The 17,005-nt window shown below is 34.9% G+C and overlaps 1 protein-coding gene across 2 annotated transcripts in view; it reads right to left on the minus strand.

Moving 5' to 3' along the window:
- The window catches only part of CHCHD3 (coiled-coil-helix-coiled-coil-helix domain containing 3), a 356,184-nt gene that overhangs the window by 54,240 nt on the left and 284,939 nt on the right, over positions 1-17,005 (minus strand). For both annotated transcript variants that reach the window (XM_001367264.5, XM_016426166.2), the window contains exon 6: positions 14,856-14,926. In XM_001367264.5, the coding sequence (XP_001367301.4) occupies positions 14,856-14,926 (71 nt within the window). The remainder of the gene's footprint in view (positions 1-14,855; positions 14,927-17,005) is intronic.

A 17,005-nucleotide genomic window follows, 5' to 3' on the forward strand; every position in this document is an offset into this window, starting at 1 on the left:
ACTTACTAAAGTGGTTTACACTTCCAGAAAAAACTGACTGTATCCTGGGAAGTGTAAAGCAAATTTAAAGACTGTAATTGGTCCCTGTAAAGTGGAGGAAGGGACAGGAAGTGACATAAAAAGGTCTTTAAAAAGGGCCTAAACTTCCTAGTGCCATCTTGTGAAGTGGTTTTTGAGCTCTTGAAGGATCTTGGACTAGGATGGCAACATGGAGCATGAAAAGCTGATTCCTTTCCTGGCTTCTGGAGAGATTAGTTTCCAGAGAGGCCTTCCTGACTTGTTGGAGGTTACATGGGTGGAACCCTTGTGGCTAATTAGCCCTGACTGGGTTGAACCAGGGGCCAGAGCAAATATTTAGTATGTTCTGTTAAATATCTTACTCTATCCTCTTTCACATTTCCGTACTTTCATTCTTCTCTTTTTGTAAATAAAACTGCTAAAAGTCATTTTGACTTGAGCTGTATTAATTATTTTTTAATAGGTGACCACATTCTCTTATATTTAGTCCAACCATAAATGTAATCCCTACACTTTAAAAGAACACTGATCCAGGCTCCTGCTATCAAGCAGAACAAACCTAATTCCTTGATTATACCATCAAAGGGGACAGATACTCTTATGGGAAGCACTATATTTTAGCCATACTGAATATAATCCCTCAGGGATAGTTACAGATAGCTCCTACATTAGTTTTTCACCCAACATTCTAGAACATTTCCCAGTGCCAAAGTAGCCATTTCAAAATAAATCTCTTCTCCTCTGATATCCCAGATTTAACCCTTAGCTACCCAGGTTCGTCTCCAATTACAAACTATTCTCCTCCCTGGGGAACTTCATATATATTAGATCACTGTTAAATCCTTACATCTCCCCCCTCAAATCAAAATTTGTATTGTCTACCTTTGTGTTTTAATTTCCTCTCCTACATGATAGCTATTCTATCTTATAAACAAATCTGTGTGCATTCTCCTTTACCCATCTTGATTATGTGGCACCACTGACTATGCCTTCTTGATATTCTTCCTGGGATTCCCTGACTCTTCATATCAAGATCTACAAACTCCCTCTGGACTATATGCAAAGTTCTGTCCTTTGGCCTTTTTCTCCTCCCCTCTCCCATACTCTCTATTTTGGTAATCTCAATATATTTCCATACCTCTCAATAAAAATCCATATGACTCAATCCCAAATCTATATTTCTGACCTAAAATCCTTAGTTAGATCCATACTTTTATCTGCTGAGTAGACATACCTACCTAGCTATATTCCAGTTGCACCTGAAATTCAACATGTTCAAAACAGGTATTTTAAAACCAACTCTTCTGACTTCCGGACTTGTACTAATAAAGGGTGTTAACCTCCATTCACTTTCATATACACTGATAAGAACACTTTTTCACATTCAATCACTAAATAAATCCTATTGATTCCAGGGAGAATCATAAACTGTTAGAGCTAGAAAGGACCTTAGAAATAATATAGTTAAATTCTCTCATTTATAAGTGAGAAAAGTGAAAGAAGCTCCTGAGAAACTGAGTAGTAAGGTCAGGATTAAACAAAAATCTAATTTTGAAGCAACTTTTAAATCCAAATCAAATGTTTCTTTGTGACATGATAGTGATCCTATGTTTTTGAAGATTGTGCCTTGAAGAAAGCAAACTTTGGCATTTCCTAATCAAGGTGATGGATTTAAAGCTTGAGACAGTGTATTGAGACTCAATGAATTAGAAGAATTATAAGGAGATGCAGAGTCCATCAGGTCCAGACTCCTAATTTTAAAGATGACATAGAGACCAAGGGAAATGAAATTACTTGTCCAAGATCATACAAATGGCAAAAAACAAAGGCCTGGTTTAAACCCAAATACTCTGAATCTAGAGTCAGTATTTGTTCCATTGTACCATTTTGTCTAGAGGATCATTTGCATACTGGCCACAAAGTGAGGAATTTTTCTACCATATTAATTCAGAAAAAATATTTATTAAGGTATACAGGAGATTTGACCTGTGTCGGGATGAAAATACAAATGTGAAATATGTATGGAGATATATCTACATCTACACATATACTTTGTGTGCACATACATGTTAATATAAACATGCATATATGCCTTATTTGGAAAGAAAAAGACATAAAAGACAGAGTGTCAATACTCAGTATGATGAGATTAAAAAAAACAACAAACATTTTATATGGAGCCCAAAGGATCTGGATAAAAATTCTATCTGTTATGGGGTGGCTGGGGGCACGGTGGATAGAGCACAAACGCTGAATTTAGGAACATCTGAGTTCTAGTCTCAGATACTCAGACCCCAAGCAAGTCCCTTAATCTCTATTTTTGCATCTCTAAAATGGAGATAATAATAGCATATACCTCCTAGGTGTGTTGTGAAGATCAAATGAGAAAAGAATTGTCAAGTGCTTAGCAGAGTACCTGGCACAAATTAAGTGCTATATAATAAGCATTAATTGTTACTACTCCTGCTGCAACTCCTCCTCCTCCTCCTCTTATTACTAACTACTACCTCTACGCTTCCTACTACTACAAAGCTCTTCTTCTCTTTTAATTTCTTCATTCTAGAATAAGAGATTTAATTGTCTTGCCTCTGAGGCCCCTTGCAGTTTGAAATCCTATCAGTCTATGAATTAAAACAGGATTGAGAATCACTGGCATAAAAGGGAGAGATTAATATCATGGTAAAGATATGATGCAACAGAAAGAGCACTAGATTTTGTTAAGATTGGATTTGGCTCTCCTCTGATTATAACAATGAAGGTACTTAGCTCTTCCCTGATTGTGAAGATTTAAATTGTAACTTATGTCTATTTTTAGATTTTAATCCGCATAAGTGTAAACACCCTACTTAAAAGTTAAGTATGGAGACATGCCTATTTTTAGATACAATCACAAAAAGTGCAAATATCCCACTTAATCATGAAGTGGGAGGTCTGTGACCCTCTTGTGCAATAGTTGGTAAGGAAACAAAATTGACTAACTGCCTTCTGGGCAGACCTAGAGCAGAGCATCAGCTGTGATTGGTAGACTTGGAATTAGGAGAAGTGAAGCAAGAAAAAAGGTCTTTAAAAGAAAGAGACAAGAGCCTGAACTCAGTTCTTCTGGGAGTTCTTCATTTTTGGAAGTGGAGATGGGAGTCTTAGAGTGGAACTTCCTGTGAGAATTCAATTCTTCATGCTTTCCAGTTGAGGCTGGTGAAGAGGGGTAGAAGGATCTGCTGACTGAATTGACATGTGATGAGTGAAAAGGCTGACTCCCTTTCCCTTGGCCTCCAGAAAGGCCCACCATCTTGAGACTCTTTTCCTTTGGCAAGGACCTCTGAACTCCTGCTTGGCTCAAGAGGATCTCTGTCTTTTTCCTCTCTTTCTCTCTCTTCCTTAATATTTTCCCTCTTTATTGTAAAACAAACTACTATAAGATCCATTCTGACTTCAGTAATTCATTTGGAATTTAGTCATTAAATCCCTGGTGACCAAACTCTTAAATAATCAAGTCTAACCCTTTTACAAATTACCCCTTTTCCCCCTTACAATTTGAAGTCAGAGAATCTAGATTGATACTCATTACATGGGTGATCTTGGGGAAAGTCATTTAATTTTTTTAGCTCTAATGCCCTCATTTGTAAAGTAAAGAGTAGGGGCATCCCTAAGGTTTCTTTAAGCACAGATTTTATGATCCTATGACTTACGTATTTTAAAAGGAAGTGTGGACTGCACAAAAATTTAAAAAACTTGTTCTCTCCTTTCCTTCAAATTTTGAACCACTAAATAATGTAAATTGAAACAAAGAATTTAACATATACTTCTATTCACCTAACCAATGTGTTTGAGTTCTGATGATTCACGCAAGTATACTATTTTCTTCTTTGCTTTGATATCTCTTGAATTAAAACAACACTATTATGAAAAGAAAAGAACTGGTTAATTATGAGTTGTACCAAATGAGTTCTAATGGAGGTGTTATGAATGTAAATCAGTGAAGCCTGATGCAGAAAACAGCAGCATCTGTGCATGCAGCTTGCAAAGTAATGAGATTGTGATGATGTACTGGCATCCTGCTTTGATCACTTTATCTTGTTCAAGAGCTCTGCAGGGAAAACAAAGGTTATAGGAAATGACCTCCCTTCCTGCAGCTTGCACACGCACAAATAATAGCAACTGATCAAGGACTGAACCCCTTTCTTTCCCTTTCTTTCCTTCTCACAATATATCTCCTTTTGGAGGACTGATGGTTTCTTAGTTGGGGGCCTGGGATAAAGCAGACTGCACAAGCCTGTGCAGTATGAAGTGTCATGTTTGAACATGTCTACAGTAATTGGCAATTCATTCTTCATTCTGTAAGCAGAAACAGGTGTATGCTACTTTAAAAAAAACTTATCATAAACTGGGCAGAAAAGATCTTTCTCATAAGTGGCTCATTGGGGCTTATGCCAACAATATGCTAGAAGACTTGTAGACTTTTGACTCCAGTGATAGGACTGCCTGAAAAATAAATAGGTATTTGTGTAATCTCAGAAGCACCAAGAGAACAAAAGGGAAAGCAAGTGGCAGTACTACCCCTTCCCCCAATAAAGTCTTTAGCCTTTCTTGTGTTAAAACAGTAATTGGGAAATAGCTGACTTCCTTGTGATTGTAAAATCCCCACTAAGCATATTTAACATATTAAAACAAGAGGTTTTAGTCCTTGAAAAGGGAAAGCGAAGCCAGATGTATCACTGTAGTGCTTTACTTGCCAACTTCATCTAGAAATTCCCATTGGTTGAGGTGACTTCTGAAACTGCAGCCAAACTGCAAGGGTTGCCCTTAAAGAGTGCCTCTATCAATATTCAAGGGACTTGGTTGTTTACCAAAACACACAGGAAAAAGAAACATGCCAGCTTCATTGATGACCACCGAATGAGTCACACCTCATTTCACAAGGAAGAATATGAAGTAACTTAAGGCAGCAATGTGAGCAAGTGCAGGATGCTGTAGACATTTTAACATATGAGCATGTGTGTTTTCATTTCGACATGCAGGGAAGGGCCAAGATGTAAGCATTACACATGTTCAAGCACACTGCCAAAGACTCAATAAATAGTATGAACAGCTCACTGAATAAGGTCTACTGCATTAAAAAGCACTACTATTCCTTCTTTAAAGTCCTTTCATAAGCATCCTAAGCAAGTCCTATAAAACAATTATTTTCAAAGCCACCAGCAATCTGTCAGAAGCTCTCAAATAATTAAGTATATATATACAACATGCAAATTTTTAAAAAGTAAAATGTCATCCTTCTTACACTCCATGTCCATGTGTGGAAATAATTCATATAGTAAATGAGTAGTCTTGACAATGAATAAAGAAAGGAATATATTTCAATGGAATTGTTTATAGGTAGTATTAGAAAAAGTAAACTTAAATGAGTTTATGGTGATTACAAATAATCAGGGATAATAATTTTACATGGAACAAATTACAATTAATAATCTACTTGGAAATATGCCAATGATTCCCAAACATTGGGCATGAGGATGCACCTTCAATGCTAGATTGAGTAAATGATGCCACAATCACTACCTAAAGTGATTGTTACACATTATGTATTAGGGTGTCATTTAATTGATTTAAGATGAACTGAAAATGGAATTTTATTATATGGGATTATATGAATCATAGAGAATCCAATTACCTTATTCTTAGAGCTACAGAAATTGAAATTTACTGAACATCTATGCAAATTATTATACTTTTTTCACTAAGCCATGCTGTCAATAATACTCAGAAATATTCTGAAAAACATGAAAGAAGTAGGGGATTTATGTCTAAAAATATAACACCGAGTAGCAATATTATTAAATGAGTGATTCATATTCTTTCATTTAACAAATATTTATTGTCAGTTTATAATGGGAAAGCGGCTGCTATATTCTTTATAGGTCATTTAGAACAAACTTTTTCTGTCCAGAAGAGGGAAGGCTAAGCAATTATAGTGATAGATAACTCTGAGCATAGCAAAAGAAGTATATAAACTCCTAGGTTTAGTCTTATCTGATCTGCTAATGACTGGAGTATTCAAAAGTTGGGTACAGGGTGCCTACCCAAATAGGAATTTTGGATAAATTAAGGTACCTCCCCCTTTCCAATTAGGTAGGAAAGGGGGTAGGTTGATTTTTATGGTATGGCCACTCTTGTTTATGGCTAAGGCAGAGTGGAGACAAATGCATTGGGAATTGAGAAAGCTGAGGAAATGGGAAGCCAGGATATATAAATGGGACATGAGGCTGGGGAGGAGGTTAGGCTGCCAACCTGCTACTGGCCATGGAAAGTGATAGAGGAGAGAAGCACATCTCCATTCCCATCTTCATGTCAGTACCTGACTCATGTTAGTTCTGCCTCTGTCAGTCAGGTCTTTTTATAGCTTGTGTACAACTGTGATCTTTGTTGATCTTCATGATCTGGTGGGGATTTTTCTGGCAAAGATACTAGAGTGGTTTCCTACTTCAGTGGTTAAGGCAAACAGAAGTTTAAGTGACTTATCAACGGTCCACATCTAGTGAGTAACTGAGGCCATATTCAAATTCAAATCTTCCTGGACTCCTGGTCCAGGTCTCCATTCACTAAGCCATCTAGCTGCCTCTTGTTTGTTTACTTCAATATAAAATTCTGCAGTACACTCTTTCTTGAAATATCCAGAATCAATTAGTGGCCTGAACTAAAATAGGAACTCATGTATACAAGTGTAAATTTATTTTTCCAAATCAAGCCATAATGGCAAATTAGGAGGGCAGTGAAATGGTCATTTATACATTTTGCATCTTTTTTTCTTTTTTCAATATGTCCATGTTATCATATATTATCTGATAAATTCTATGGGTAGCTTAATGTGGAAGAGGCTTTGTTCCTTGAAATCTACAAATTTACTAACATGTACAGAGAATTAAAAAAAAAAGATGTCTTTATCTCTCATGAAATTTATGATTTAGCAGGAGAAATAAGACAAGCCCACAAATAACTGTAATGGATGATAGATTATAAAAGTGTAGTAAAATGTAATGATGGAGGGGGCAGCTGGATGGCTCAGTGGATTGAGAGTCAGGCCTAGAGACCGGAGGTCCTAGGTTCAAATCTGATCTCAGCCACTTCCTAGCCATGTGACCCTGGGCAAGTCATTTGACCCCCATTGCCTAGCCCTTACCACTCTTCTGCCTTGGAACCAATACACAGTATTGATTCATTGATTCCAAGATGGAAGGTAAGGGTTTTAAAAAAAAAGTAATGATGGAGAAATAAAGTGCTATGATAGTTTAGAAGGGTTAGATTACTTATAGTTAAAATGATGTAATTTCTGAGATCCTAAAGTTCTACCATGATTCCTGTGTTCATTTATCAAAAATATAAAATGAAATAATATCGAAGTCAAATTAAGGCAAGACAAGTAGTTTATATTGAGTTTATCAATAGCAAGCATAGTATTGAGATACTTTAAACACTAATGGAATATCATCTTAAATATAAAAAGACTTTTAAATATGGAAGGATATATAGGCTTCTGAGGAAAACATAGTGATTGCTATCATTCTTATGTGGAATCACTTCTCTAATATAATTTCAAAGGTGGTAGAAGTCTTTAAGATAGTTGGTTTTCTAAATATGACATAAGAAGAGAAATAAAAAGCTACATCACAGAAGTCCTCCTGGACATTTCAAAGCTATGACAGGGCAGTCTGACAATAATTAAGTCTAAATGGCCCTCCAACCAGCTTCAATGGTGTCTACCTGTAATTGAGTGGCATTCAAAAGGTAAGTAATATTTTCTACCTTTGAAAAGATCAAAGGAAAATCAAAGAAATTACATCTAACTGGATCCTAAAGTGAATGTCCTACTAGTCAGAATGAGTAAGAGAAAAATTCATCAGCCCAAGTGAGAAAAATGTGGAAATATTTATTAAAAACAAAATCCAACATATTTTTTAAAAAGGCAAAAATATCAACTTCATTATGATACTACACAAATACAGGTTTGTAGGTATTTAAGAGGTCTCAGACCCAGTCTGACCTATAATCCATCTAAGACAATAGGAAGACCACCAATCATTCAGTTCTCCCTTCCCAATTCCTTCTTTCTCAACCCCATCTCTAAACCCAGTACTGTTCTGGGCTGTTGGACTCCTCATGAGTTGCATGAGGTAGTAGAGATCAATTTGTCCTTCTGGTGAGATGAGGGACCATTACTTCCTATTTGCCCTATGATCTACTAAGAATCTCTAAGCCTTACGATCTGCCCTAATTTTCCAACTTGACGATCCATGACATTGCCATAGGACCTACTACCATCAACAACACCTCTACTGATCACTAGTGATTATATTGCTCTTTAAAGTTTATAAAATGCTTCACAAATATCATCTCATTTAAAAACTCACAATAACCTTGGGCGTTAGGTGCTATTATTATCACCCTCATTTTATAAATGAGGGAACTGAGGCAGATAATGCAAGTATCGAAATCAGAATTTGAACTTGGGCCTTCCCGACTCTAGGTTCAGTGCTCTATAATCCTGTACATAAGGATCCCTGGCCTTACCATCTGCCTTTCTATGATAGCTTTAGCATTTCTGGCTCTTCCACTTGCCTTGCAGCTGAACTTTCTATTATGTACTATTTCCCTTAGAATAGGACTATAATGGCAAACCTAGAGACCTCTCTATGGGCACATGCACCATCTACAACAGAATTAGTTACTAGAAAGGCAGAGGGATTCCAACACAGCTGCTCCCTTCCCCCTCTCCAATGTGCCTCCTGCCCCTCTACCCTTACTCCCACCCTGTCTGGGGTGGTGCACTCAGTCTCTGGGGCATGGCACGTGGTCTTTTAAAAGGTTTTAAAAGGTTTGCCATCACTGGAGTAAGAGATCATTGAGGACAGATAGTGCCTTCCTTTTTTTTTTTAATCTGTAATCCTTGTGCTTAAGAAAAAGAAAGTGCTTGACAAATGCTTTCTTTTTCATTAATTCACTCAAAACCTTTGTCTAAACTGTATAATTAATATTTCATAAGTGTGAGTTATACTTTATTCTTAATGGATGAAATTGATCAAAAGAAGAAAGTTCAATATTTGTGTTCCCTAAGGAAAAAGCAAAGTGATCAGTTTTCTCACATGAAGCAAATCATGATTTTGCAAACTTGGGTACACAAACTACCACAAAAGAAGCAACATACAAAAAAAAAAAAACACTAATTCTGACTTTTATTTATTAGTAGAAATATTGGGTATGTGGTAGATAGGTAAAGTTTGCAGAGAACATGTGATCAGCTCTGAACTGGAAGGCTGGGGAAAGCTTCATCACTCATATATATGTGAAGAAATGTGGCTATTTCAACCAAAAAATAACAGTAACGACAACAAAAGTAATTTTTTAGCATGAACTTCTTAAGTCATTGAGCAATTTCTTAGTTTTTTGCCTCTGACTAATAAAATTAGCCATTCTTTTTTAAAATAATAGCTGACACTTTTAGAGCACATTAAGGTTTATTTTTCACATTTTTCATTTGAGTCTCAAAATAACCCCATAAGTAGGTATTACAGATATTGCATTTTAAAGATGAAAAAAATAGACTCGGAGAAGTTAAATGATTCCCCTCCAGTTGCAAAGCTATTAAATGAACCCATATTGGATTGACTAAAAGTCTCTCATTCTATCCACCAATCCTCCTATCTCTTTGTTTTGGAAAGAAATGTTCATGATCCATTGTTGATACAAATCAAATTGCTCTATTAAAACTGGTGACTGGTTTGAAATACCATCACATTTTTTGTGTTTTGTGACCAATAGTAAATATTTGTAAGGTAGCTTGCCTTGGGTTTGATGTACTTTTGTCAAAGGCAAAACACTTTTTTCAAGAATCAAATTTTTACTATTGTACTCCTAGGATAATATTTTAATATCTACCTAGTCCAGACTACCCTTTAAACTTTCCTGGTAGACTCATATGTAATGGGGACCAAGAGGAAAAAAAGTAAATTATGAATTTTTAGGAGAAAAATTAATTTAAGTACACTTCATCAACTTTATTGGCATTTCCTCTACTACCTTTTTTAAAAGTGTGTTGTCGAAATATGAAAAGATCAGAAGAATGAAAAAGACTGAATAATGCACCAGACAATGTTGATGAAATAATTCTAATCTTTCAGAAAACACAAAGTTTCTTTACAGACTCAAATGTTTCTGATCACATTTTCCATCAGCTTGATTTCCAACTGACTGTTGCAAACAACCCCTATCTTCATGAAATAAATTTGATCATTTGTGGAAAGTGGAAGAATGACAATTCCAGAGCCCAGGGCATACACCTATCCCAAGATCAAACAACACTGGCTATATGTAAATTCCTACAATTAATCACTAAATTACTGATACTGTCTATTTCATTCTGTGCTCTAAAGTGTGTTTCAGAGAATATGGGTTGTTCATGGATATGGTAATCTGTTCTACCAGTTTGTATCAAATTTGCAACTTTAAAGAACTGCAACTGCAACTAAAAGGCTAACCAGTACAAAATAATGAACCAACTCTTCTCCCCCTCCCCCTCCCCCCAACCCCTTACAATACTGTGTATTGGCTCCAAGGCAGAAGAGCAGTAAGGGCTAGGCAATGGGGGTTAAGTGACTTGCCCAGGGTCACACAGCTGGGAAGTGTCTGAGGCCAGATTTGAACCTAGGACCTCCCATCTCTAGGCTCTCAATCCACTGAGCCACCCAGCTGCCCCCAATGAGCCAACTCTTAAAGGGCTTTTGATAAAGAGGATCTACTCTAGAATGAATGAAACAATATTTTACACTTTTCTACCTTCAAAGAATGAATTTTTGGAGAAGGCATTTAGATTTTACATTTTACCAATTAAATAAGCAGATCAAAGTCATTTTAAATTAGCAGCCAGAGAAAGGGGCATTTTCAAAGGTAACCAGTCACATTTCAACCACATCAACTAAAGATTAAGAATTTATCAAGTACCTACTATGTGCCAGATATTTGTCCACTTTCTTTATATTCAAAAGTTGTATGCTATTTCAGGTTGAAATTTTACCAAAAGCACCCTCCAGGTCCACCACACCAAGAAAAAGATAAAACTTGAACAAGATGGAAGCAGAGGGTTGAAGTCAGGAGACTTTGGAGACATCCAACTTAAGCACAAAAGGTAGAGGTTAAAATATTTACTAAGATTTTGCCTCTTCAGTTACTGTGTCTCTCTCTAACTGCATAATCAAGATGTTAGTTGACTCCAATGACCAGAGGGAATAAAATGTCATGACTGCAGCTATTATATTTTCTACTCCCATCCTTCCAAATTAAAAAAAAAAAGGAAGAGGGGAGTTAGGAGGGGAAGGCCCAATACAAATGCAGAAGTTAATTACTTAAAGCCCAAATTCTTGCCTGAAGCTCTGTTCTTCCAACAATATCACATTCTATTCTTCTTGTGTAAACTTTTCATTATAAAGGAGACATCTTTATAATAGAATAATTCTGGTCATAATGTAACTGCTGGTAACATAACTCCTGCATTAGAAAAGGCAGCATGTTCAAGTAATGTTGTTTTAATACAATTTGAGTACAGCAGAAACCAACCCATTTAGAACATGATCAATGTGAATTAGTGTCTCACTGAGATAAATCATTTGATCATTTAGAATTTGATCAATGAGAATCAGAAATAAAACATTTATCATGCACATTTTGTATATCAGATTCATTTACAAGAACTAAAGTAGGTTATACACAGGAATCAATAAGTGCCACAATGTACACAACACCTGTCAGTTTGCAGATACAAACACATGAACATCAGTCCATAATTTTAATCCTAGTGATAAGAAAATCATTTCATAAGGTTGCTGAAATCACTGAAAAATTGCCAAAGCTGAACTTTCAAGAAATGGAAGAAAAAAGATTTTAATTCAAAGTTTAAGAAGAAACATTAAGTAATAAGAATTAACTGACTAAAATTCTAGAGGAATTTTAATTCTTCTTAACAGAGCTACTTTGGAACCACAGTAAAATTAGTTTTATTAATCTAATATTCTAAATTGAAGTCACATTGACATTCAGGCACAGTGGCTTTTGCAACTAAGAGAATTATAAATCTAGCAGTCAAAACCTTATTTAATTCTTTTACAGCCAATTAAGCAGGATCTTTAAACACTGTTGTTTAAAACTGTCCACAATCCACATGTGTAATTACAGGGAACATGAGAAACACCTGCTGATACCACTGGAGCATCATCTTTAGGCCTCACTAATTCATTTGTGATATAGCTATTAAAATGCCAAGAGGAGACCTAAATAAAATGTCACAATGAGGAACTCATAACCAAGGACATTCTAAAATGAAATAATTTTGTATAGAGAACCTTAAAATATACAGTAATACATGCAAAATCCATTTTATCTTTCAAGTGTTTTGCATAAAGGGCCTGTTATTTGAGAATCACCTTGACACATCACAAAGTAACTAATCTACTGGTACTTCATAGGAAAAACTTCTTTCAGGAGTCCAAATATGTAAGGTAGATTTCAGCAACTTTATTCAAGGATAAAATCCTAAAATTCTTATTAAAATGTCATACTCCATCATATAATTTTTGTTCACATACAATTTTAATGATGTATAGAACTGAAAGGTAACTTAAAAATCATCTAGGCCAGCCATTCATTCTTTCAGTTGGGAAACTGAAGCAGACAAGAAAAATTAATTTATCAGTATTATAGTCACACACTTCAATAGTTCTCCTTCCCCCTGATATTCCTAAAACACTTGAACTAACAGAATCCAATTCTCTTAAAACTTCAAATGAATAAGATGGGTGTGAGTTCTAGATTAAAACTAATTTCCGTACATATTTTGGTGACAATCCTAAATATTGCCTATTAAAACTATAGGGAGACATCCAATTTTGACCCTACACAAGTAGTTGCCAATAAATTGTAGATATAACAATTCACCTTTCAAATAAAATATTTTAGGTTTTGTTTTGAACAATTATGACACATTTCATTTTACAAGAATGATCTTTTGGCTTCAAGTTAAATTTATGTTTTATTTCTTGTTCTATGGTTTACGGAACTAACAGTAGAAACCTAGAGGGTTGAGATCTGAGGTAATATATAAGAATTCTCAAAATAATATCTATTAGCTATTTTGGTAAGATGTTGATAAGGCTGGTATTTAATCACTTGCAGCCTAAATAAACTTCACTCACATTTACTTTGTTCCCTTTATGCACTCCCCACCTCCTAGGGCCAATTCTTATGAAAAAAATTCATGTTTTTCTACAATCCTGAAATGGTACTTTTGAAAGCTTTCCACCTCTACCAGGACTCTAATAAAATTTTTCTCTGATAAAGATAATAGATCATAAGCCTAAAGCAGAAACTCCAGAAGCCACTTAATACAACCCCCTTGTGTTATAATCAAGAAAACTAAAGTACAAGGGGGTAAAATGATTTGTTGAAGATAATAATGGTATACTTAAAGTCAGAATTTGAACTTAAGTTCTTTGACTCCCGAGCCATTTTTCTATCCACTGGTAACATGATACATATCCAGATGACCAGATGAGATGCTTTTCAAAGTCATTTAGATCTACTGCCTAACAGGAAATGCTGGACCATAATTCAAGAGTTAGCTATCTTTACAATGTTTGGCATATAGTAGGCATTTAACAAATATTTGATGGAATGATGAAAGGATGTATTGGTAGTAATGTTTTCAGGTTGGTCTTTGAGTAGATCCCTATCCATTTAAATCAATAATTTTAACAAACCTGATTTGTTCTAATCAGCATTATCTAGTTTAATGTGATTGATTCCATAAGGACAGTGATCAGTTAATTATTAAAAAAAAGTAATCAGAAATCAATAGTCATAGTTCTACTTATAGTTCATGGTTTAATGATTATTTAAAACAAAAGTAATCCCCAGGGCACCTTGATCCAAATGTCACAAGCCTATGTGGAAAGTTTCATTATACATTTGATATGGAAAAAAGCCCTTCCACCTAGTATTGCTTCCCTTATGTCTTTTTGCTTAACATGAGCTCTGGTAGAAAAGGGATGGTTCTGGGTCAAAACCACTTTAGTTCATCGATTACAGAATATTCATTTAAGTGTTAATAAGACTTAATAAAGTTGGCAATTGAATATTACCTTCATAACAAAGGGCAAAGTTAAGCCACTGATTTAAATAATTCCAAAGAACATGTGAAGTACTGAAAATAATTTAAATATGAAGAAGAGGGGGTAGCTGGGTAGTTTAGTGGATTGAGAGCCAGGCCTAGAGACGAGAGGTCCTAGGTTCAAATCTGGCCTCACACACTTCCCAGCTGTGTGACCCTGGGCAAGTCACTTGACCCCCACTGCCTAGCCCTTACCACTCTTCTGCCTTGGAGTCAACTCCAAGATGGAAGCTAAGGGCCTAAAAAAAACCAAGAAAAAAACAAACAAATAAATAAATATGAAGATTAGCAACAAAACTGGGACAAATATCACATTTTAATATATAAAAGTGAAAATTTTCTGTTTTCAAAATGACTAACATAATAATCCAAATAAAACTTTTATTACCATTCTTTTCGATTTCTCTATAGCTCACAAAACAAATTATGTTGTATAGACAGCAAGCTTTCATCAAATACTTTCAGGTGAATTCCAGGAGAAGCAGATAATATACTTTTATCACTAGTATTCTTCCTAGCATTCTTGAGAGCTAGCTACATCACCAAATAACTTTCCCCTTTTTGTAAAAGAATAGAAGAATCGTAGTTGTATTCTTTTTGAAAGTGTAAATAATTATTTAAAAAACCTTACCTGAATTTAGATTCCACTTCATCAGCAGCTCTCTGGTATTGTTCTGTGGTAACTTTATAAAACTCTGCACTCTAAAAAGAAAATGTTAACAGTCACATTTCTACTATATAAAAGAACCTGTTAAAAAGAATTGTTTTTTGATAACAGAAGATCTTGATAATCAAGTGTGTCTACACACATATATACATGTAAAATATACCCATTTAAGTGATACAAATATTTTTTAAATTATGGTTTTGGAGTGCTTTTAACCTCTCATTAAAATTCATACATTAATTATATCTGAAAGTTACAGTCCTGTAAACATATGAACCTTAGGCATATATAGAAAATCTCTTTCCTTTTTGAGACCTGGAGATAAGGGATGTCTAAGAAAGGTTAAAATTTATCCAAAATATTCAACTTTTTCAAGTAATTCATTCATACATTAAACAAGATATAGGCAGATAGTGGTTCTTTTGGGGGTTTGTAGATTCTGGTTTTCAAGTGTAGCAGAGATCTTGATAAGACAGATTACTGTTTTGCAACTGAGACAAGAAGCAACTTTTCTAACAAACTTGTCAAACTAAAGTGAGTCAATATGTAACCAAGTTTTGTTTCATAAAAATAACATTCCACCTTTCTTAGGATAAATTTGTAAATAAATATTTATATTTAAATAGAGATTAAGATTTAAACTTCCCTTTTAAAAAAATTTATTTGTTTATTCAATCAGCAAACATCTTTTCTCTCTCATGTTACCTCTTCAGGAAGGAAAAAAAAATTTACAAAACCCTTGTAACAAATAAGCAGTTGAAATAAGTCCTCACACTGGCAATGTTCAAAAATGTATGTCTCATTCTGTATATTAGTCTACAACCTCTCTGTCAGGAGGCTGATAACATTCATCATCATGAGTTCTCTGGAATTATGGGTATTTGCCTAAGTTCTTTCAGAATTGTCCATTTTTAAAACTGATGTTATAGTATAAATTGTTCTCATTGTTCTGTTCATTTCAATCTGCATTCAGTTCAGAGGAGTCTTCCGACATTTTTCTAAAATGTTTTTTTTTTCATTTCTCACAATACAATAATATGCATTACATTCAAATACTACAACTTGTTCGGCCATTCTCCAACTGATGGATACTCTCTTAGTTTCTAGCTCTTTGACACTATGAAAATAGTTGTAGTAAATGTTTTTGTATATATAGGACTGTTTCCTCTTTCTCTGATCTCTTTGTGGTCTGGACCTAGCAATGTTAAAAGCCTTTCTTTTCCTGAAGAATAGGAAAACTAAGGTCCTGTGTCTGGAAATTCTTCGTTTAAGAACCAGCCTTACCACAGAATTATAGGACAGATAATACCTAGAAGTTTCATCTAGTCCTAAGATATCAGGAAATATCCTGGAAATCCTACAACTATACAAAAGAAAAGGGTATGTGTGACTCAATCAAAAAGGTCTACATCTTTCAAGTAGACCCAATTATTTATTGGTTTAGTAATTGAGGTTTCACATGCATGACTTGAGGTAGTTTATTTTTTAATAAATCATTGTTGGTCAGTAAGAAAATGAAAATGAAATCCTCTTCACATCAGTGACCCTTTTGCATTTAGCAATCTGGGCTGGCCACTGACAGTCACATCCAGATTTCTTGGTTGTGGATAAAATCAATAGGTATGTGATTAGACAGCAGACTGAGTAAGGTTTGAGACACAGACAGTTTACCATTTGAGATGATGAATGGTTCTCTATCAACCTCTAGTCCCCTACGACACTAACATTTACTATAATCTTATTGGGCTACAATTTATCTTTCTTGCACCTGATCAATAAAGATGAACAGAACAGTTGTAGGGATCGATTGTAATTTTTTATCATTTTCAAGCATGAAGGTACATTTGTGACACAGAGACAATATTTGAAGTGTACTACTTCGGCATTTTTTTAAAGACTGCAATTTGAAGGATAAATGGAATAATTCCATGTGTGGAAGGGTTTTAACTCAACTGGAGGATACAAGTGTCAAAAAGCCAAGTTTTTGCAAGGAGACTACCTTCTATGTTGACATTATACCTTCATAACCATATCTCCTTAAATGATTTTACTATCTTAAAAATAAACACAACACTTACACTCATGCCTTTTGTAGAACAATTGTAACACATTTT

This window comes from Monodelphis domestica, chromosome 5, assembly GCF_027887165.1.
Source record: "Monodelphis domestica isolate mMonDom1 chromosome 5, mMonDom1.pri, whole genome shotgun sequence".
In the NCBI taxonomy this organism is placed as follows: Eukaryota; Metazoa; Chordata; class Mammalia; order Didelphimorphia; family Didelphidae; genus Monodelphis; species Monodelphis domestica.